The sequence below is a fragment of the Manis javanica genome, chromosome 2 (genome assembly GCF_040802235.1).
Source record: "Manis javanica isolate MJ-LG chromosome 2, MJ_LKY, whole genome shotgun sequence".
NCBI classification, from domain to species: domain Eukaryota; kingdom Metazoa; phylum Chordata; class Mammalia; order Pholidota; family Manidae; genus Manis; species Manis javanica.
Genome location: NC_133157.1, coordinates 132,213,571 through 132,236,219, shown reverse-complemented (window position 1 = coordinate 132,236,219; position 22,649 = coordinate 132,213,571). Strand labels below are relative to the sequence as shown.

Genomic DNA, 22,649 nt, shown 5'->3' with positions numbered 1-22,649 from the left:
TCAGGCAGCTGCCAGGCCTGTCAGCCCAGGCTTGAGATGCCCGCAGTCTGCCCCAGAGCAACGCCAGTCCATGAGCATGCTGTGCCACCAGCTGGTCACTCTAGCAGGGACACAGCAAAGCGGATGTGGACTGGCTGTCTCAGGCAGGCATTGCTGATTACCAACAGCATGGGGCTGGCCTTCTGCCGGTTCTGGGAGAGGCTTCTGGTAATAGGTTTACCTTTGGGCAGCCACAGATCCAGGCAGTCTGTGCATCCTTCTCATGTAGCATCTCCCTTGCCAAAACCTGGGCACAGAGTCCTCTGGAAGCTCCACTGGGCCTGCAGTGCCCATTAGGCAACTCCAGACATGCAACTACAGATGTGTGGGGTCAGGTGACAGTTGTCTGCCTGATAGAAGCATCTGGAAGGTGAGGGACGCAGTGGGTATGTACAGCTCAGGCCAGTGCAGCTGGTGAGCCAGCGCCGAGACCTACTTATTTTGGAAAGCGTTTCTCGAGGAAGCTAGAAGTCCCACTGAACCCACCCAATAAGGAAGCTGTTGGCCCTAAGGTCATAACACGGTGCAGATGACCCATGGGTGCAACAGGTGTGTCACCCGCATTGCACTGTCCTGGCTGGTGTATCCCCTACTGGGGCATAGGGTGAGGACACTACTGTGACTTGCAGCAGTCAGCACCTGGCACACAGTAGGCGCTAGGTAAGTGTTGAATGGCTAACAGAGCACTCTCCTAGGCCAACGTGGAGCACCTGACAGAAAAGATGAAGACCACCATCCAGAGGGGGCTTGTGCTCAGGTACGGGGAGCTCTCATCTCAGGAGCCTATCTGGGTATGAAACCTGAGGGTCCTTCTTTGCTGTGGACTCTGACACTGAATCGGTACAGCAGGGTGACTGGCCACCTGTCAGAAACCTGCAGGCATTCAACTGAAGGGCTCAGCCAAACAATTTGTTCTTGCTTGGCAGTTTATTTTTTTTAAAAAGGAATCTCCAAACTATTACTTTAGCTAAGTCTTTAATTATTCCTTTAATTAATGGCATTTATTTGTAAAGCTGAGGGGCATGTGGCTGGGTTGGAGGGCTCCCCAAGCCAGAGCCACACCCATCCTGCAGCCCTGAGCCCACCTCTGTTTCAGGAATGAGAGCTGCAACGAGAACTATACCACTGACTTCATCTACCAGCTCTACTCAGAGGAGGGCCGAGGGGTGTTCGACTGCCGGAAGAATGTGCTGGGCCACATGCAACAGGTAAGGCCAGAGGCCCGCAGAGGGATGATGCACTGCCCTGTGGTGAGCCTCGGGGCAGCACGCCTTACCTTAGCCGTTTTGGAAATGCTAATCCATATGGATATTCCGAGACAATTAAAAACATCCAAACTGTGTTATGGTTCCACTTAAGTCATACCAAATATCACCAGCTTCAGAAATTCTTTGTTGGTTGTGGTATTTGGATAATTGGGTGTTGGAAAGCTGCCAACTTTCACATCATTAGTGACACCAGTTAATTGGAATAACTAACTCAAATTAAGCACTTCATTCACTGTTGGGCTTTAATAACTTTAATTGGAGTATGAAGCAAATAATGTTATTTGCACAGAATCAGGATTTGATTTTCAAGTGTGCCGGATGGGGGAACTGGAGGAGAGGGTGTGGAGTAAATGGCTGAGCTCCTGACTGCGCCTAGTCCTTGTCCCCACCTCTCCATCCTTGTATCTAGGAAACCTTTAAATGGGCCCCATTAATTCATTTAAAAGGGTCCTGAATCTCCTGAAATTATGTAATAAATGGTAGGCATGTGCATATACTTGTGAAAGCAAGCCCACAGTTGATCAGATTATTAAAGGGAACTGTGCCCCCTCCCCATCCCAAAATAAGGTTAAGAAGTACTTATAGACATCCTAAGGTAATGAAGAGGTTATAGCTGACTAGTCTGGTTGGTGAAAAGCCTCATCTTACAGGGAAAGCACCACAAGGCTTGCCCAACAGGCTGAGCTCTGCCCGCAGGAGTTAGAGGGCTTTGTTTTTTGTTTGGTCCCAACTCTATACAAATTTGAGCCTCTTAAAAATGTGTGAATTTTATCAGTCATTTAAATTTCTATTGATTTAAAACAGCCAGTAAGGGACTAGTTAACGTGTCATGTGACTCTAACTGCCAACAGGGTGGGGCGCCTTCTCCGTTTGATAGAAACTTTGGAACCAAAATATCTGCCAAAGCCATGGAGTGGATCAGCAAGAAGCTGAAGCAATCTCAGGGGAAAGGTACCAGCAGTGGGAGCAGCGGGGGCGTGGCAGGGAAGCCTGGCTCCTCCACTATGGAGACTTAGCCGGGTTGCGCGGGGCAAAATTGTTATACTAGACTCTGGTGTGGTGGCAGTTTATGACTTTCAAGGTTATAATTAGGTGTAAATGCAATTGACAAAATGAAAAGCTTTATTTACTCCTGCTTTTTAGCAATGGGAGGCATTCAAGTAATTTAGTAACATTCTTGTTTTAATGAACAGCAAATAGCTGTGCACACCTTGGGCTCCATAAGCAAGATCCTCAGATGTGTTTCTTCCTTCTTTCTTTCTTTGGCTCCATGGGACACTGTGAACTGGCCTAAGATTCACTCAGGACTTCAGGGCTGGGAGTACCTGCGTCCCTGCCTCCCAAGCCCAGTGTGTCTTCCTGTCTTGGCTGCTCCCTCTGCCAGAAGCAACCTTAGGACTCAGATAATCATTCCCTTGTTTCTTCTATGACCTCTTAGAAGAATTTTGCCTATTTTTCTATTGGCTAGTTATATTTATCTGATGATTTGTTTTTATATCATTTTATAGCTCTTGGAAGTGTTTTAATATTATTTTACAGGAACTTTTCACACTTTATATTCTATAGGAACTTTGTATTTTATATCCTTTCACATGTGGCAGTATCTGTCTCCCTTCTGTGACATCCCTAATCATTTCTGCTGAGTGTCTTTCAGTGAGGCACTCTTAATTTTAATGTAGTAAATTTACTAACCTTTTCCTTTATGGTTTGAGCTTTTATTACTAAAATACTCTCCTTTTACATTTAGTTCTTTGATTCACCAGAATTAATAGGAATTTTAAAGTCTAGTTTCATTGGTATTCTTCCATTCTGCAGTATAATCTCCATCATAATCTATAAATTTGGGGATATTCCTGGGTTATTTGGTTCATTTCTTGGCATTCAGTTACAGAGCCTTGACAATGTCCCAGTTTTATGAACAATTAGTGACAATTTGGTAGGACAAGTCCTTCTAGTTGGGCTACCTTCCAGCTTTGGCAATTCTTGGTCTTCTGTGCTGTCAAAGAAATAGATTGTCAAGGTCCACTCAGAATGGTTGGATTTTAGTCAGTAAAGCATTTGGAGGAAGAATTGGCATTTTTAATACTGCATTTTTAGTTCATGGACATTGTATCCCTTCCCATATATTTAGACCTTTCAGTATCTTATTAAACAGTGCTTTAACATAAAAACCCTGCATCTTTTGGTAAGTTTATTCTTGATCTCTTGATTTTAAAAAGAATTTATCATTATAAATGATATTAAATTTTTCATCTATTGCTGTAATAGGTATTATTTGTGTAAAATACAATTTTGCAATCAGCAACTTCCTACACACTCTTCATTCTAGTAATTATAGATGCATTTTGTGTTTTCATCTCTTCACATCACCATCTGCATATGACCTTTATACTTTCCCTTGGTACTTTTTGTGGGTGTTCTACTGCAGAAAAATCCTGAATAAATGCAGTGATGGCAGAACTGCTATCCTGGGCTCGACTCTAATGGAAATAGGGAATGCTTTCAGTGTCTCATGACGAAGAATTCTCAGAAATTTCCTTGTCATTAAGTCTTTGACAAGCCTTGGATCCCTGATGCTCTGTGACCCATCACCTTCATTTTCAATCACAAAAGGATTATTACAGGCTCTCCTCTATCTAAAGGGGGCTCCTATCAAACCCTTCTGTAAACTGAAATGGTGTAAAGGGAAGAAGCAATTACTATTAACTTACATGGGAAAAATTCTAAGTGTTCCCAGACCTGAAGCAAATCACCTTAGGCTTTCCAGTACCACAGGGCCCGTCTTGCTAAAGAATGCACTGTCAGTCAAGGCAGTGCCCAGACAGAACTGAAGAACGCTGATTGTTTTTCTCAGAAAAGCAAAAATCCTCTTGAGGTTTCTTAGTTAGTGAGAAGAAATTGGAACGCAGGTCTTTGTGAGAGTTAAGTGGCCTAATTAGCTCACTCCTCTGGATGGCCAGGCAACCCGTGTGCTCTGATGCTCCATGACTGGTATTTCACGGTCTGTGCTTCCTCCCTACCCGACTCGCCTAGCCTCGCCCCAAGTCCCCCACTTGTCCAGGGGTGAGCTTGTTCTAGTTTCTCAAAGTCAGAAACCATTTGTGAGCTGGGGGTTTTGCATTCCTCTCTGGATATAGGACTCCCCCATTGTGGCCTGCAGCCCCTCTGCAAGAATGGCTGTTTATAGACCTCCTCCCCCTGAAGTTACATTTTTCTCTGAATTTCCAATTTATCTACACTTCCAAACAGCACACAGGACAGCTGTCATTGCTTCCTACAGCCCGCTGGACTCCAGAGGGCTGTCAGGCGAGCTGACACCTGCACGTCCCCCACTTTCTTGACCAATCATACCACATTGGTGTTTTTTTCAGCTTTAGTGCTAGTGTTTGACTCACAAAATGGTGACATAAATAGCTTCCACTAAATTTTGTTCTTCAAATAACTGACTTTTGCTTTCATTCTTTTGTTATCTACATTAATTTCTGCTTTTATCTTTTTTCCAATTCGGGACTATTTTACCAGCTCCTGGAAGAATGCTTATCCAACTTCTAGCCTTCACAGTAGATGCTCCTGAGCAAAAGGCTCTTGCTAATATTTAACTGAAGTCTGTCTTACTGCAATTTAAGCCAATTTTACTATTCCAGTATTTAGAAAATGTAAACTTAAAACTCATTCAAGAAAGTTCCTCACTCTGTGGGGTGCATGGCTGCTGAGTGCTAGTGAGTGGCCAATTTGGAATGAGGGGGAAGGGCCCCACCATGGTGACTCAAGGAGCCTGCTCTTCCTGGTCTTAAAGGGGACTGACTCATTGGGCCTAGGAGACCCAGAGAAAGCAGACACTGGCCAACAACTGGGGCTGTGGGGCACCAGGTGAGATTCTGCCCCTCATCTGCCATGGATCTGCCTATTCAACATGACCGATGACTCATTCTTACATCTTTTTCTATATTAGGAAAAAGGTTTATGACTGACGATTCCATTTGTGTGCTGGGAATAAGCAAAAGAAACATTCTTTTCCAACCTGTGGCAGAGCTGACGAAGCAGACAGACTTCGAGTAAGTACCTGCGCACAACAGCTCAGCCTTAGGCTGGCAGAGGGAGGGAAGGGCAGGGTGAAGGCCTGCGGCCATGGTCACTGAGGAACTCATCATCCCAAGTCACTGCATTTCAGTATTTTAAGGAAGCCAAGTTAGAAAAACCACAAGACTGATGCTGGGTATAATGGTTTCATCTGGCCCATGAAAACTGCTTTGGCATCTAAACTAAGGCAACCACCCAGACCCCTGCACGACCCCCAGGCTGCTGTAGCATCTGGGGTGTTCACTGCCCTTCTGCTTGCAGGCACAGAATTCCCAAAGAGCAGTGGTGGCTGAAGCTGCGGCCCCTCATGAAGATCCTGGCCAAGTACAAGGCCAGCTACGAGGTCTCCGACTCGAGCCAGCTGGAGCACGTGCACCTCCAGGGCCAAGAAGAGCCTGCTGCCATCTAGACCCTGGCCCGCACCGCCAGCCAGCGATGCCCCGCCTTCCTATTTACTGCTGTTTTGTCACATTTAAGTTATTCATGAGCACTTTATGTGAGAGTATTGTTGCCCTTAATACCTAGTCCCAGGGCACCGACCTGTGTCCTCAGGATCCCAAGAGTCCAGCAAGAGTCTGCTGTCTCCCTCTTTAAAACGTGTGCATCCAGTGGATTAAACATTTAGCTAAAACTCCAACCAGTTTCTTTTCTGAGGCAGGCATTTAAACCTCAGGACCTGTGGGCGGCTAGTTATTGGCAAGTATTGGCAAAATATTTTTATAGGGAAAGCTACGCCACATACAAGCAAAGCCATCTAGGAGAAAAAACAATGCTTTGACACCAGGCAAACATGTAATGTGGCACCATGGAGAAGGCTCGGGACCAGGACCACGGCAGGGTGGCTGAGTCCTGCTGCTGCACGGGTTCCCTCAGGAGTGACAGGTGTAGGGTTAGACACATGTGTGCCTGGAGGGCAAGGTAGCTTGTGCTCTTGATTTCAATCATAGCTCCTCACTGATGCCACCAGGGTGTTCCTGCAGACCAGGCAAGTCATAGCCCTGGCAGGACCTGTGTCAGAACCTTCTGGGTGATGCCATGGCAGTCATTCCAGAGGGACGAGGACAACCCTGCTTCATTCACTGAGAACTGAGATGTGTCATTCGGTGTCTGAAGTGAAAAGAGAATCTGTGACTTTCCTCTAAATTCTGCCTTCAAGCCTGAGATAAGAAAGGACTAGCCTATAACCCGTAGAGGGGGAGAAGGGGCCATAGAGAGCAGGGGACCATGACTTCTGTCTAGGAGCTGAGATCAGGTGGCACAGGCAGGCCCCGGTGCCAGCAAGGCTCACCCGCCCAACACATGAAGTCCCCGCAGCCCTTGGTGTCACTGCACTTCTTTGTAAGTCAAGGCTTGTCAGATGCTTGTGTATTCATTTCACTCATTTTTTAATGAAGCTACTTTAGCAAAACATCATTTAAAATAATAACTAAAGCATAATTTAGAGTTGCCCTTTAAGGTTTTTAAATGTTCAAAGGTTAATGAGGTAATGTAAACATTCATATATGATACGAAGTCTTAAAATCATCATCTGTTCACCTCTGGCATTTCACTCATGATCACATTAATTTCTTCACAATCACTCTACCTCCTTCTGGAAGACTTAAAGACTTTTGGATTGACTTGTCAGGCAATACCTTTAGCAAAATTTTAAGAATGATACAGGATCATGATTTTTGGGAAAAACTTATCTGACATTTCAAACTGAATTCAGCTCAGGCTTATTTTTTAAGTCACACATGCCTGCAGGTTTAGCTGTGTTCCCAGGCAGACAGAATTCCTTGTTATCTTATGATCCAAGATGGGTCCTTAGCAATTTTCACATTCTCTGGTCCAAGTAGAGCCAACCCGTGTGTGCTCTTCCCAATGCCAAGGTACCTGGAAGGCAGGCAGGGGTCAGGGCTGTTCCCACGTGAGGAACCCTAGGGTCACAGAGACCTCTCTCTGTACTTACTTGTTGCTCACGTCGATGAGACTGTCCCTGTGGACAGCGAAGAGCTGTGCCCTGTGTGCCTGCTTCATCTCATCAGAGAGGCCATACAGGAAGTGGTCCAGTCCTGGAAGTGAGCACAGTCACTTGGGGCAGAGGGAGCAGTGCACGGCAGCCACCTCACAGTTTGCTGCAAGGTCATACCGCTGACCCTCCCATGGAGTGCCCCACCTTAGGGCCAAGGACAAAGTCTCTCTAAGGGCCACATCGAAATGGCCTCCTCCCTGGGGCACTGATTGACCCCTGGGGCCTGAGGTCACCCACGCTCCTGATGATACTCCAGCCTCCACAAGGGGCAGGTGCTGAGCAGCACCAACTGTGCTCTTGCTGTCCGGAGACACCACTTCCTGCGGTGTATGGTATAATTTACATACCTTTGTCTGAAGGGGCCACAGGAGCATCTACAGCAGAGAACACAGAAAGCTTTGCTTCATCTACGTCCTGCTGCAAGAATCTCCCTGACTTGGCCCATTCAGCAGCCTTCACAAAAGACTGCAACGTTTCTGTTGAATGTGGATCCCTAGGAAACCCAAAGGGTTAGACAGCCACAAGTTTACCAACAAAGATAAGTGACAATCATAGCCTTAATCCATCGCTCAACATTTTCTGGTCATTAATGGCTCAACTTTAAGGCTTAATCCAAACAGCCCAGGGACAAAAGTCAAATCCTGTGGCAATTTAACTCTGGCCACACAGCCCATCCAACATACCCTCCTTTCCCCTGGAGACGGGTCTGTCTGCCCGACCTCATCACCACATTATGAAACACACCCACTGTGAGTTCCCTAGGAGAGGAAGGCAGGTGATGGAGGTATGGGGATAAATGGCAGTAACAGGAAACCTGTGTGGAAGAACTCAGGAAGACAGCACAAACATGAGATGCTCCCAGAATCAGCTACTTGCCCCTCGACACTGCGAGAACCCCGCAGCCCCGTATCCCATAGAGATGCAGTCCTACAGCGTCTGGCAGCAGACGTTATGGGCAGCCCGTTTGCTTTCCTGTCCTCGCCATGCACACACACACCCAGAAAGTGTTACAGGGTTTGGGCAGATGTGTGTCAGAGCAGCAGCTAACAGTCCATCCTTTCCATAAAAACTAGAATATGGGTCTGCAGGCAGCAGAGCACCCAGAAAATGAAGAATTACTTTAAAGAAAAGGGCAAGTGTGGCCCATGCATGAAGAATTGAGAAGCCGAGCCCAAGGCCCACATGGGGCCCAGAAAGCACTCAGGTTACGTCTTACTCAAACCCTGGAGTTTGGAGTCTGGTGATCTGAGTGTTTACTTAAGGCAAAATGTGTCCCAGTCCCCTCAAAGGATAAGGTGTGGTTAAGTGCTAGAGTGAGAAAAGGAACCATCCTCCTTTTCTGCATGTTCACTCCACTCTATGGACTAGTAACAGCACTCAGCTGATGAGCAGGTTATGGGCAGGTGCTGCCTCCACAGGCATGCTTGCAGGGGGGGCTCACCTGTACGAGTAAAGTGTGAATATTCCATCACGGCTGAGTTTAGCCCCTCCACCATAAGCACCACCTTTTTCTCGAATTTCCGTGTGCAAGAATTTAGCAGTCATCAAATGTGCAAGGATCTTAAGACTGAAATGAATGATTCAAAATGTATGTTAAAAACCATACAGCTGACAGGGAAGTATTGTATATAACCCCAAAAGATGGCAAGTGCATAATTATACAGTCTCTCCTCAATGAATAAGAACCACAGAAACTAGGAGAAAAACGTGAGTCAGACAAACTTTCCAACAGTGTTGAGGATTGGAGGGGAGGGGGCTACAACACTCCTGCAAACTCCCAGCCCTTCTTGCTCAGCATGTTACAGTACATTTACAGCATTTAAAATCTGGCTATCTTTATGGTGCAGGCAAATGCAGGAATTACTTGCTTAACGCTCCTCACCAGTGAGCCCACACACAGGAGACTCAAGATTCCTATAGGTGTCCCCGAGAAAGCACACACCAACTGGGAATGTCTATCAGTGATCCATGTTTCCACTGACTTCCATTATGAATGCTAGCAGTTCATGCTCTAGAAGAAAACACGATGGTTCTGGAAAGCTCTTCACAATAGTGGGGCCCTCTGTCCACAAAGAGGCATGGGCTTGGTCTCCCTCCCGTCTCTTCTAAAACAGGTGAGGAGGTGAATCCGGGCACAGGTGGATGAAGGAATGAACAGGAGGGGTTCTCAAAGACGGTGCTGGGGGAGCCCCCCACCCAGGGGGCTCAGGAACACCAGGGCAGCAGTGCCAGACCTGTCAATGGCTCTGCAGGGTTGCATAGAGATTGGAGATTTACATCATGCATGCATTTTTCTTTAAAACTTCTCTATATATAAGGAGCACACTGACTGTTGGAAAACAAAATTCCAAAAAAATGGGGAAAAAACCTGTCATCCCACTGCGTAGGGGTGTTCTACACTACAGGTGCACATTTCGCTGTGCTGTGCAGACACTGCCTTTGTACCAAGCGCAGGTTTGGCAGCCCTGCGTTTAGCATATCTGGTGCCATTTTTCAACAGCACCTGCTCAGTCCACATCTGTGCTACATTCTGATCATTCTCACACTATTTCAGACTTTATTAGATTGGTTATGGTGAGCATGTAATCAATAATTACTGCTCACTTCAAGCTCAGATGATGGTCAGCATTTTCCAGCCATACATAAAGTGTTTTAAAGTTATGCCCATTGCTTTTAAGACAGAATACAGCTGCACACTTGACAGAGTGCAATACAGTGGAAACAATACTCCACATGCACTGGAAACCAAACAGTTCCCTTATTGCAACAGCCACTACACTGCGGTGGTCCAGAACGGAACCTGCGGTGCCTCCCACATGCACTGAATATTAATAGAAATAGAGTATTTTCTATTCAATAGTAGAAATACCTATCACTATTATTGATGGCCTGGCACACAAAGCATATTTCCTGTAAGGAAGGAAGGAAAAAAACTGGCAAATTATCTGCACGATACCATCATTACATTTTCTGGATAGAAATTTTCTCTTGAACCTGCAAGCAGCCACGTTGCAGTCTGGGCTTCCACGTGCCCACCGCAGACAGTCCTCCAGCTCCCAGCCTCTCAGTGCAGACGTTCCCGCCCTCTCCTCAGAACCACTGTTCCCCAACCTTGTACCTGGCATGATCCAGGTCTGTGTAAGGGGCAGTTCTAACACATTCGCCAACAAAGTTCACAGGGAAGGGAAGCAGGAAGTGCGTCTTCATCTGGCAGGGCTTGAAGGTGGGATCCTGTGGGGCAAAGCACAGCTGCTACCACGACTGCCCACGTGCAGCTGCTCATGCACCTGCAACTCGCTCCCGTGGCATTGCCAGATATTCTCACTTAGGAACTAAGCACTGCCAATGATGTCATTTCACACTTGTCACTTTATAACTAAAACAATACAAGGCCTTAAAAATGCAGCTATCCAGTTAGAGGCATCTCCTCTAATGCCATTCGCTTCAGTAAATGACTGCGTAACCTCATCTTTCATTTTTCTCCAGAACCACTAAATTACCATACCCTGTGATAAACCAAGCCAAATGCCATCACGACCAAAGCTAAGTAAGCACAAGGGCCAGAATGCCCCACTCAAGGGCACTGAACACTTGTCCAGCAGTTGGTTAAGTTAAAATAGAGGCAACTTGCATGGACAGGGCCACATGGAGGAATGCATCTTTACAAGCATGAGGACATGTTGCACTCCGGGCATAAGAGGAGAAGGCCAATGACCACATCCCCGAAGGGCTGAGGCACTGAGCACCATCCAGGCCAACCCCCAGGAAGCATGCAGGACTGCCCGGACATGCTGGTATGACTCATTCTGGACTTCCAATTAACTGCATTAACTTACTGTGACGAGCCTCCTTGTGAACTGGGAGCCACCAAAGGATGCACTCCCACTGGATCCATGAGGTACAAGCTTCTGGAAATAAAATGTTTCCAAGAGAAATGAGAAGAACCCCAGGTTCCCTTGAAATTAATAAGAGAGTACCTATAACATACGTTAGGGCACATGTGCTTCAGTGTTTTAACCATCTTGAGGATTTTCAGATAGTCCAGGAGTAGAAACACCACCTTCACATGGTCTCTACTCCCAGGGGACCACAGACACTGACAGGTTGGCCAAGCCTTATAAGACAAGGGACCATGAACATAACAGAGAAGACAGAAGTAATCCCTCTGCAAAGACAGTCCACCCTTGGTGGCGAGACCTCTTTACTGATCCTGTGAGCTAGATTAAAACCCCCTTTGTAAGTTAATCAAGTTGATTAGCATTTTCTAGAGAAATGTCCCCATCACTGAGTCATGAAAAGCTTCACCAGCAGCAGTGAGGCTTCATCGGGCCACTGCTTCTAGATGTCCCTACACTAGCATATCCCCAAACCATGTTTTTCCCTATTAGGATGCTATTGGCTGCAAGGCTCCAGTGACAATAAGGGGACCCAGGATCAAGGCCAAACTACAGGGTTTGAGTACACTTCCGAAGCAGAACAGCACCAGGTAGTGTGCTCGGCCTGCCCACACAGGACCCACACCCGCCCGGACACCCCGTGAGCTGATGTAATGTGAGCGGCTGCCTCACCTCCACCACGTTTGGGCACATGGGCTTCTGATCGCTTTTGCTCTGACCAAGGCTTCTAATGAACTTCTCCACCGCTTTTTCTGCCTGAGACATCTGCTGAGGGGTAGCATTCACTGAACATCTGTTAAAAATTATATGCATGTAGAAAAACCATTAATATAACACAAATACTGTTTGGCATTTTGCATAAATAACACAAAAATAAAAACTGTAATTTTGTATAAAATGATGCTCAAAAATGTTAAAAGGCAGTAGCCAAATATGGAAATAAGGCAGCGACAGTACTTCCTGATGGTGCTTTCGAGTTTCAAAGAGGCTTTCTTTCCACATATTCAGTATGTTGCAGCTAATAGCCATCAAGATGCAAAGAAAGCATTTCTGACTCTAAATTAGTTTTCCTCTGAAGGAGCAAGGAGAATTCAGAGTATTAAGATTTGCCAGCAATGGTCTTCAGTCTTACATTATCATGAAAACTTAAGTTATTGTCCAGAAAAGAAAATTTGAAAATGAACTGGTCATTAACGTAAAAAATTTTAAGTTGCCAAAGAATTACCATGATCTCAAAAAATACCTATCTCTTCAAAATTCTACAGAATCACAAGTAATCCTATCACATGAAAATTAACTTGAACTACACACTGCATTGGCAGAGTGCACCTTCTTCCCTTTTGGTCTCACACCCTGATTTGTTTGAGTTAAATCAGCAGTAGTAGCCATTGTATTAATGCTGACTGTATTCCAGCACTGGACAATTAGTTCGCATGTAGGCTTTCATTCCTTGACATGATTCTGCAGGTAGAGGTTTGCAGAGAAGGAAATAGAAGGTCCAAGCAGTTAAGCTGCTCTAGACACAGTGGGTGTAGGAGCTGGTGGGCACCGACCTCAGGGCCCCCTCCTGCCACCCACCCATGGTCTGGGAGAATCTGAACTGACAGGGAGGTGCTGACCTTTACACAGAACCACAAGCTACTCTGAATCCATGTCACTGACAGAGACATGCTGAAAAGGCACCAGTTCATGCTCACAAACATGAGGGCTTAGGCCAAATGTCTGTGTGTGACAATGTCAAATGTTTTCCTCAAACTGTTTTGTAATTATTCTTACAAGAAACTTTTTATTTTCACTTTTGTTTGTGTAAGACAGCCCTTACTGGGTGACAGCCCTTCCCGGGCCTCACTGATGGCTCCTTTATAGAACCTGTGTTTATTTTTGGAAGCCACATAAACATCTGCAGTAATCCTATTGTGCAGTGCCCAGATTAAATAAGCTGCTTTCACCTACCACAACATTTATGAAACTTAAAATACTCTTTTTTCCTATAAGGTATGATTTCTTAATATTAGAACATCTGAAGTCCAAAATCAGCTCTGTAACCTACAGCAAACATCTTTCTCACCTGGAGATAAGGTTACCTAACTATGACTTCAAGTGAAGAACATCTAAAAACTACATTTAATCAAATGGAATGAATCATAAGATCTTCATTTAGACACAAATCATGAGCTCCTACCTCATATTATCACAGTTTAGCAAATGTTTCTTGATGCACGGGAGCTTTCTCAGGACAGGTCTGATGTCTGCCATCTCTGCAACCCTCTTCATCAACCTCACCTAAGCCAAAGGAACCAGCACATAGATGCACCCGGGGCAGAGTGGGGCCCAGACAGCCCTCCAGCTAGAAACCAGACATCTTCATGTGGAACTCCAATCCCATGCTTGTGTGTGGGACACACCTGACCCACTTGGGGATAGGGGTGGAAAGAGGAAGGTGAGTCAAAAAATGTTTTCCCAATGCAATCTGGTCAATTATAGAGTTAGCCTTTCTGAGATACAAACAATTTGCTGCCAACTCAGGAAGACCTGGCCAGCCCAGAATAACAACTGTCCCTCAAGCAGGTCACCTGATCCATCCCACTGAAGGTCTCCTGTAGGTCCCCTGCGGGGGTCAGGGTCCTACTGGCTCTGATGGATGCGTAGAGATGTCCCGAGTCGGGGACTCCGTTGGACAGCTCCTGAGCAGTCATCTTCACTAACACTCTGAAGTGTTCTTCCTCTTCAAGGTGTGGGCTGTGGGCAAGAGACAACCCTGTACCCACTTTGCTATCATGGAAAATAGCAATAAGTTTTCAGACAGCATAAACATCCTCAGAAAGTATATAAGTCCATAGGAATTACAAGTAAAATTAGGCTTAGAAATTAACAACCCACAAAGGAGTAAACCCCAAAATCTTTAGAATACTTCAGACTCAGGCCTCTAAATCATCCCCAGATGGGCATCTTTACAAATAGTTACTTGTTAAATATTTCACTCCACAGATGCATCATGTCTGGTAAGTTTCTATCAAGGCAAAAAGATGAAAAAAGCACACCCTAAATTAAGAAAAAAGAGATGAATTAATTGTGATGTAATTTAAAAGGAAAAAAAGATGGGGGAAACCCCAGTGCAGTTGTGATGTGGAAGCAGCTACCTGCTCGTAGGTGTCCAGGTGGGTGTGGTCAGGGAGCACATGGGGGGAGGCCGTCATCCCTCCGGTCTTCAGCTCCACCTGCTGGGCTTGCTCCCTGTAGTCCAGAGCACCGCAGCCCAGCCTGTTGGCCGCAGACAGTTCTTGAGTCACCATGCAGTGCCATCCCACAACCACAGAGCCATGCAGCTCCCTCCCACGTCACAGCACCCCCTGTGCATGAGCGCCCCACCTCTCACGGAAGGTGCCTCTCCGTTGGGAGCTGCCCTTGGGCTGGCCCCCAGGCTGCAGGCAGCTGCTGTACTACACTGAACTGCAAAGCTGAGCAGTGCTAGTCCACATCTTACAGATGCTCCCTACTCTCTCCTTCACCCAAAACATTCTGAGACTCCCTCTGCTCAAACATGGGAGTCAAACATGTCACAGCACCCTCTGCTCAAAAACTGGTGTCAGAGGAAAGCTGGAGAAAAGCCTCTCAGGGCTTCTCACATAAGCTGAAGTCATCTCAGTGCTGACGAAGCTTTTGGAAGCAGCATTCACACTGATCCTAATGTGGTGAGGAATAGTCTCTGACAAGCGGTGACTGGGACACTTTCCCTGAAACTGCTGTGCCACAGAGGGCATGCAGCAGAAGTGACAAGGAAAGGGCAGAGAACTGGGAAAAGGTCACAGGTGTTCTTCCTGGGGTCTGACACAGGGCACCTGTCCTCTGGCTCTGGCAACCTGAAGGTGCAGTGTTTGGAGCCCCTCCATTTCCCAGAACATGGCAGAGGAAGCCTCCAGCTCGGCACCTCAGCAGAGAAGAGGGACACGCGCTGGTGTGCATCTGTGTCTCTGGGGACAGTGATGATTACTAATTTCGCTCAGTGGAGGGGGCACACAACTCGGCTTCAAAGGTGAACCCAGGGTCTCTGAGTCAGTCAGATTTAACTGCTTCTATTTTACAGTGAGAAACAATCATCTTTCTCAGTGTTCAACTGGGCTATTGAGGTGGATGTATCCAAGTATTACCTTACACTCTAGGTTCATAAATATTCTCATAAACTATATTTTAGTAAGAAAGATGATCCTAAGAAAAATTCTCAAAAATATATTGTACGTTTTACTTATACACTGTACCAACACTACAGGTTTTGAAAAATGACTCCATGACAAGGGATTACCGATGTGATCAAAGAATATCAACACACATGCAGGAGTGCCCACTGATAAAATATACAGCACATGCCACTTTACGTCAGCATGCATCCCCGCCCCCAGCCCCATACTTGGTGAGGACGCTGCAGAAGAGCGGCACGTAGGGCTGGAGCTCCTCAGGGAGGGTGTGGAGGCCCGCAAAGGCACGGAAGTACACCACGCCATTGGTGGGCTGGGCACAGTACAGAACCGGCACGTCTCCAGCTACATGGACAAGGGCATTATTGTTTTCAAATTTTTACCAATAAATTCGAATCACATAATCACTCTGGCTATGATTTTTCAAGGTTGGAGGTTTAAAATTATTAGCAAAGAAATACTATTTGTTTGAAATAATTGACCAATTGTCCCACTGTGCTCTCATCATGGGAAAAACTGGAAGCCTTTGACATTACAGTAATTGCTCTGTTCCACAGTTTGGGCTCTGACCGCCTGGCAGGCAAGCTAGGCCCCCTCTCTCCACGGCTCCTGTCTTTGTAGCATGAACTCATTTCACCCACCCCAAAAGCCCCTCACCCACCACCCCAAACCCTGGTGGCCAGGCTCCTGGTGCCCCATAGCCTCTGTGGCCCCAAATTCCTCAGATATATGTCCTGTGTGCTACTTCACTGCTAGTGCCCTGAACTTGGGCAGAGGGCCCAAGGCACCCCTGTCCTAATGCTCTTCATTAGACGTAAACTCCATAGTAGACCTCAACGATGGGGACTAAAGAGTAGCAGGAAACAAACCCCACCTTCCAGAAGTCTCATCCTGGAGAAAAAAACTGCATGTACATACACATGTGCACATGCTGGAAGCTAGGCATGGCAAACACGCTGAATAAGCCCTGTTGGAGCAGAAGGTGGGCAAGAGGCACTGAGAGCCGTCAAAGGGAAGCTTGGCTCCAGGCTGAAATCCTGCTGGTGCTAAGCACTGTCAGCACCCCTGGGACAGGCTGGTGCTGCCACACCCACCCACATGGAAGAAGGTCAACACTGACAGGCACTGTCACACCAGAGGGAGACGGTGACCTGGGGAGAAGTGCTGGCAGCCTGCAGCTCTTGTCCTAAGTGCCCTACAGCACCGGGTTCTGCGAGACCGACACTTCAATAGCCAAAAGCCAGGAGCTGGATAATCAGCATGGGCCAGAACCTGCCTCCCATGAAAGCTGTGCTTTCCCCAGCCCAGCAATCTGGCCCAACACCTGACATGCCTGCCAGAAGGAAAGCAAGCGGAGGCTCCTCCAAGACAGAGACAGACAGAGGTCCAAGGTCTGGATAGGGGAGGCCAACGACAGGCAGGAAGAGCTGGATGGGGCTGGTGTTCAGGTGGTGCCTGAGAACTGTACGTGGCCCTGCTTCTCCGGCCACTGAAGTGACCCCTCAACCCCCGACCAGCCAGGATCCCCAGAGACAGCTTACACTGACCTGTCAGGGCCACTGCCAATTCTGTGACCGGGAGGGTGGGCTCGATATCTGACACCTTCAGTGTGGGCAGACAAGAGGCATCCTGAGATTTGCTTTGCTGAGTCAGTAATTCCAAACCTACAAGGACATTTAGGATGGTGACTGGCAGGTCCCATGTAACACTGCCAGCTGCCCTGGGTCCTGAGACAAACAGCCTCCTTGGCACTGCGCTGCCCTAGCCCTTTCTTCATGATTTAAAAGAATCATTTTGCAGGGGATGGAACTTTGCTCAAGCCGATTCCCCTGCCAAACTGTATACTAGACAGGCTGAACTTCAGAGGTTTCAAACCATTTCTCATTGGACTGAAATTTGTAACTTTTGTACTTGTTTATTCTCATTTCATTTTCATTAATCTCGGCAAAATGCTTGTGTGATCACATAAATGTCATGGGTATGAAAATGCATTTTCTGGGCCTTCTCTTCCTTGACCTGATGAGCCAGGAGGCTCAGAAGAACTGAATGCACATGTGTGTGAAGATACCATGCTTTAAAAGTTCCATCAACAAATACACAAGGGTGCCATTTCACCATGAGCACATCTGATGAGCTGGCCTGGCTTCTGTGTCTGACTCTCTGAAGTCTGTCTCCTGACCCTGAGAGCCAGCAGCCATCCAGCTGACCCTCAGAGGCAGACCCCAGCTCGCTCCCCTGCACCAAGGCACAGGCTCCCACGGCATCACCATCACACATCTGGATTTTTGAGCACCCCCTTACCTGGTCATTACCTGACCCCAGACCCTCAGATGTGTTCTTATCCTGAAAAAGCCACCTCTTGCTCTTTGCCTGTCTGGCCTAGCAATATCTCAAATGCCCACCCCTTTGTCCTCCAGGATGCACCACCACCACCCTGCTGCCCCTCAGGATGAGCTCACCACTACAGTGCACAAACCTCTAGCATTTCTTGTCCTTCCACGATTGTTCCTCCTGTGGCAGCAGCTACAGTCCTTCACACTTATTATGTCACACAGACACCCAATTGGGAGATTCAAGTTTTTAAAAACTTAGACAATTTCTTCTTTCCACCTTCTCACTGCTGTTTACCTACAGATTGGACTTAACTTACACAAAAGCCCACACTCACATCCAGCCAGATAGCCACTAAGTGTACTGGCAGTGTGTCTCACCTGACGTGACTCCACAGTAGTCTGTCAATGAAACCCACTTCCGTAACAGGGGCCTCCATGCAGCCACATGCAGGCAGGGGCTGCAGCACACTGGTTTTCTTAGAACAGAGCACACGTCCACGGCCAGTCCAGGACTCTAATAACTCACAGAATGTGTACTCTGTTACTTAGGCATGGAATGAGCTTCCATTCTTCAAAGAGTTTTAACTCAAAACTTGAGACGGTGGGACTACATAAAACTGAAGAGCTTCTGCACTACAAAGCAAACCAACAAAACGAAGAGGCAACAACCTACAGAATAGAAGAAAATCCTTGCAAATCATGTATCCAGTAAGAGGCTAACAGCAAACTATATAGAACTCATGCAACTGAATAGCAAGAAACAATCTGATTACCACATGGGCAAAAGACCTGAATAGACACTTTCCCAAAACAGACATACAATAGCCAGCAGGCACATGAGAAGATGCTCCACATCACTAATCATCAGGGAAATGCAGATCAAAACCACAATGAGCTGTCACCTCACACCAGTCAGAAAGGCCACTATCCAAAAGACTAGAAATAACAAGTGTTGGCAAGAATGTGGGGAAAGGGAACCTTTGTGCACTGTTGATGGGAATGTAAACATAGTGCAGCCACTAAGGAAACTTAATAGAACTTCCTCTAAAAATTAAAATAGCATATGATTCCACTTCTGGGCATTTACCTGAAGAAAACAAAATCACTAGCACCCCTATGTTCAATGCAGCATTACTTACAATAACCAAGATATGGAAGCAACAAGCATCTCTTGATGGATGAATGGATAAAAGATGATGTAATGCATGTACACACACCCACACACAGAGGAATATTACTCAGCCGTAAAAAAGAAAGAAATTGGGCCATTCACAACAACACAGATGGACCTCCAGGGCATTATACTAAGTGAAATAAGAGAAATGCAAATACCGTATGATCTCATTTATATGTTGAAATTGAAAAACAAAAACAAAAACCCAAGCTCATAGACATGGACAACAGTTTGGTAGATGCCAGGCGCAGAGGTAGGAAAACTGAGTGAAGGAGGTCAAAAGGCACAAACTTGAATTATAAATTAAGTAAGCCCTGGGGCTGTGATAAACAGCATGGTTACTATAGTTAATGCTCTTGTGAATTTGAAATTTGCTAAGAGATCTTACACATATTCACCACAAGAAAAAAAATATCACTGTGTGGTGACAGATATAGACTAATCTAGAACTAGACTACTGTTGTGGTCATCTCACCACATATGCAAATAGTGATTCATTCTGTTGCACACCTGACAGCCATGTCGTAAGTCATTTATATCCAAATTAAAAAAATGTAGGCAGAACTTGTCAATTGGCCCTCACAAAACCAAAGTTTGTGGTTACTATATTAATCACAATGAGCACATTAAATTTATGGGAGAGCTTAAAATAGCCCTGAGTCTAAACAAGAATTCAGATAAGGAGTAACAGATAACATGATGGTGTGACTTTATTGCCTTGACTAGATTAAGTCACCTCAAGCTTAGTCCGGCCAGAATGTAATCACTTACTTTGCACCTAAAGTCAAACTCATCTCCTGACAAACCTGGTAATTCTTCACAGGATCCCAGTCAACTGGATAAATATCCATGTGCTGTACATATACTTTAAAAGACTTTATTAACATATAGTTTCTTATGATAAAGTTCACAACTTGAAAGATAAAATTCTATATGCTCCAACAAATGCATCAGGTGCTATAACCACTGTGTCATGGTGCAGAACCTTCCATCACCCAACAGGTGCCTCCTGGCTCCCTCACACCTGGCCTCCCCTGCCTTCTGTCACAGAGGCTTGCCACTTCCAGGCTTTCATATAAGTGACCCCTGAGCTGGCATTCTTTTGCGTGGCTGACCTCTGCATGGTGCTTCTGCAATTTGTCGGTACCCAGTGTACCAGTCATGTTTCTCTCCAGAGCTGTGCAGCATTTCACTGTGTGGATATACCATGTTGATGGCCATGGGCACTCTCAGCTTTTGTGTGGATGTATGCTTTCATTTCTTTGGGCAAATACTCAGGAGCAGGACACTGGGTTTCACAGTCAATGTGTGTTTAAGCACTCCAAGAAACTATAAACCATTTGTTCTATCTCCACCCATGCCTGCTCCACAGGGACCTGAGTGGTGCTCCCTGCCTTCATCCCTCACCAAGACCAGACACTTCTGAACTCACATCTTACAGTCTACACTGCTCATCTGGCAATTATATATTGCAACACAACATACATTTATTTTAGTGGTATATTATAGCCCTTGGTCCATAAAAAGTATTTATAAAATTTGTAAAATGAATACACCTTGTAAAGCTACAGTAGCCACCCCTTTCCCATGGAGGATATGTTCCAAGACCCCCAATGGGTTCTTGAAACCATAGGTAATACCAAACCCTATATATGTTTTCCTATATACTTTGATAAAGTTTAACTTATAAATTGGGCACATCAAGGGATTAATGACAATAACATAAACTAGAACAATTATAACAATATATTGTAATAAAAGCGATGTGAACATGGTGTGTGATGCAGTATTAGGCTGCCAGAGATCTGGTGACACCGAGGAGGAGGAGCACCTGCTTCTGAACCTCTGCACACGAGGATAACTGAACCCCATGGAGGAGGGGACTACTGCACCTCTTTACAAGTATGCCTGCCTTTCCTTATGCTCAGGATGAAGTCCTGAGAACAGGGTCAATCCTATAGGGTTAAACCCAACGCATCCAACACAGAACTTCATAGGTGCCCCATAACCATCGGCTGGTTGAACTAATACTTGCCTCCAACTACCTGCTCACTGAGCAGTTCCCTGGGGTGGGGTCGGGGTGGGATCCAAATACAAACACCTGACCTTTTTCATAGATCTGCTTCTTGTCCTTTGGGGAAAGACAGCTGACCTTCTGCTTCAGTTTTTCTGTTTCCATTTGTGCTTGTTTTTCAGAATACTTGTCATCTGGCTTCATTGATAAAGTCAATTTATGCTGATTCTTCTGCAACACAGCAACAAAAGGGCCAAGTTGAAACTGGTTTATTAAAGCCCAACATGCTGACCCAGCCTCCCTTCGCCAGTGGCTCTTGGCCCTATAGTCCTTTTCTCATTTTAAATGATGACAATAGAACACACCTCAAAGGACTATCTTGCAGAATGTGTACGAGCCCTATAAAATTCTCACAACCATGCCTGCTCTGAAATTCATTTAGGCTGTTGCTGTTACGTTTAGGATGATTATTATTGTGGCTCCTATATGTTAACCGTAAATGTATCAACATTCAAATCTTTACACAAGGAAACTGTTGCATGTTTTAGTATTATAATCTTTGACTTTAGTCTAAATAGAAGATAACAAAGAATAAAATAATTTAATTTTTATCTCATCTTCATTATACCATTAACTTCACAAAGGCTGGTACGAAACTCTCCGTTTAGTATTTTGTAAATTATGAGGACAAAATAGGTGTTGACCTAATGGAAAAGTGTTAGGTGATTTAATGTGCTTCCCTTATTTCAACACCACACACCCACAGCCCTTCGCCCCCCACCCTTACTTGTACAGAGGTGGGAGAGGTCAGGCACAACTGAAACTTTATGCAAAGTGACCTACAGTGGCAGAGATGCAGGTCAAGAGGCCAAACCACCTTCCGCAACCAAAAATGGTGCTCACACACCAGAGTCACCCTGCATTATAGACCAGTCTGACCCCGTGGTAAGGCCTTAACAGGCTCTACCACATTCATGACCATCCACCAGGGAAACCACACCACACACCAATGACTGGATATGAATGCAAACAAATGAGAGGGCATCAAAAGAATCCTTCATAAAAGTAACCACAACATGCATATATTTACTATTTTTGTATTATATAATATTTCTACTAATAAAAATATATACAGATTTTATTAATGCATATATGTATATATATTCATATAGAAAATATAAAAGTACATATGCATATAAAAAACTCAACTTGCATCAGAATCTGGAAAATAGAATTTGTTAACATTTGCATATAAGTTGTCATTGAAAATTAAGAAATTATGTCACCTATTGATTAACTGAAATTGACTTACATAATATAAATTACGTTCCTAATATTCCTTTCATTTTTATAAAAATCAGTTCAAAATTAAGGACATAAATTCTTTAATTTTCTTACCTTAAAATACTGCTTTACTTTTTCTTGCAAAAACTTTGGGTTTTCCTTGAGGCATTGCCTGAATTGAGCCACCTGATTTCCCAGCTTCAGGAGTTCCACAGGGTCTCCATCATGATTCCAGCAGGAAGCTATGTACTGGAACAGAGAATTTAATCCACAATGCACATTACACTACAAACTCCACATCAGCTCAGTAAATATCAAAGTATGACATTTTAAGATCTCAGTTTCTATATTTAG

At 45.4% G+C, this 22,649-nt stretch overlaps 2 protein-coding genes across 4 annotated transcripts in view; one reads left to right on the top strand and one right to left on the bottom strand.

Annotated features, from left to right (window-relative positions):
* PFKP (phosphofructokinase, platelet) overlaps positions 1-6,024 on the top strand; it is a 48,162-nt gene extending 42,138 nt beyond the window's left edge. Inside the window, exons 18-22 of the mRNA XM_073229477.1 lie at positions 735-796; positions 1,136-1,247; positions 2,159-2,258; positions 5,260-5,362; positions 5,649-6,024. Of these exons, the coding sequence (XP_073085578.1) occupies positions 735-796; positions 1,136-1,247; positions 2,159-2,258; positions 5,260-5,362; positions 5,649-5,796 (525 nt within the window). The 3' untranslated portion in view covers positions 5,797-6,024. The remainder of the gene's footprint in view (positions 1-734; positions 797-1,135; positions 1,248-2,158; positions 2,259-5,259; positions 5,363-5,648) is intronic.
* A 723-nt stretch (positions 6,025-6,747) lies between these two features.
* Positions 6,748-22,649, bottom strand: part of PITRM1 (pitrilysin metallopeptidase 1) — a 28,229-nt gene continuing 12,327 nt past the window's right edge. For all 3 annotated transcript variants that reach the window (XM_073229473.1, XM_073229475.1, XM_073229474.1), the window contains 15 exons: positions 22,410-22,544; positions 21,104-21,242; positions 17,038-17,154; positions 15,703-15,835; positions 14,438-14,558; positions 14,263-14,339; positions 13,871-14,036; positions 13,480-13,580; positions 11,970-12,090; positions 11,238-11,309; positions 10,520-10,632; positions 8,843-8,968; positions 7,749-7,894; positions 7,339-7,441; positions 6,748-7,262 (listed from right to left, as the gene is read on the bottom strand). In XM_073229473.1, the coding sequence (XP_073085574.1) occupies positions 7,169-7,262; positions 7,339-7,441; positions 7,749-7,894; positions 8,843-8,968; positions 10,520-10,632; positions 11,238-11,309; positions 11,970-12,090; positions 13,480-13,580; positions 13,871-14,036; positions 14,263-14,339; positions 14,438-14,558; positions 15,703-15,835; positions 17,038-17,154; positions 21,104-21,242; positions 22,410-22,544 (1,764 nt within the window). In that variant the 3' untranslated portion in view covers positions 6,748-7,168. The remainder of the gene's footprint in view (positions 7,263-7,338; positions 7,442-7,748; positions 7,895-8,842; positions 8,969-10,519; positions 10,633-11,237; positions 11,310-11,969; positions 12,091-13,479; positions 13,581-13,870; positions 14,037-14,262; positions 14,340-14,437; positions 14,559-15,702; positions 15,836-17,037; positions 17,155-21,103; positions 21,243-22,409; positions 22,545-22,649) is intronic.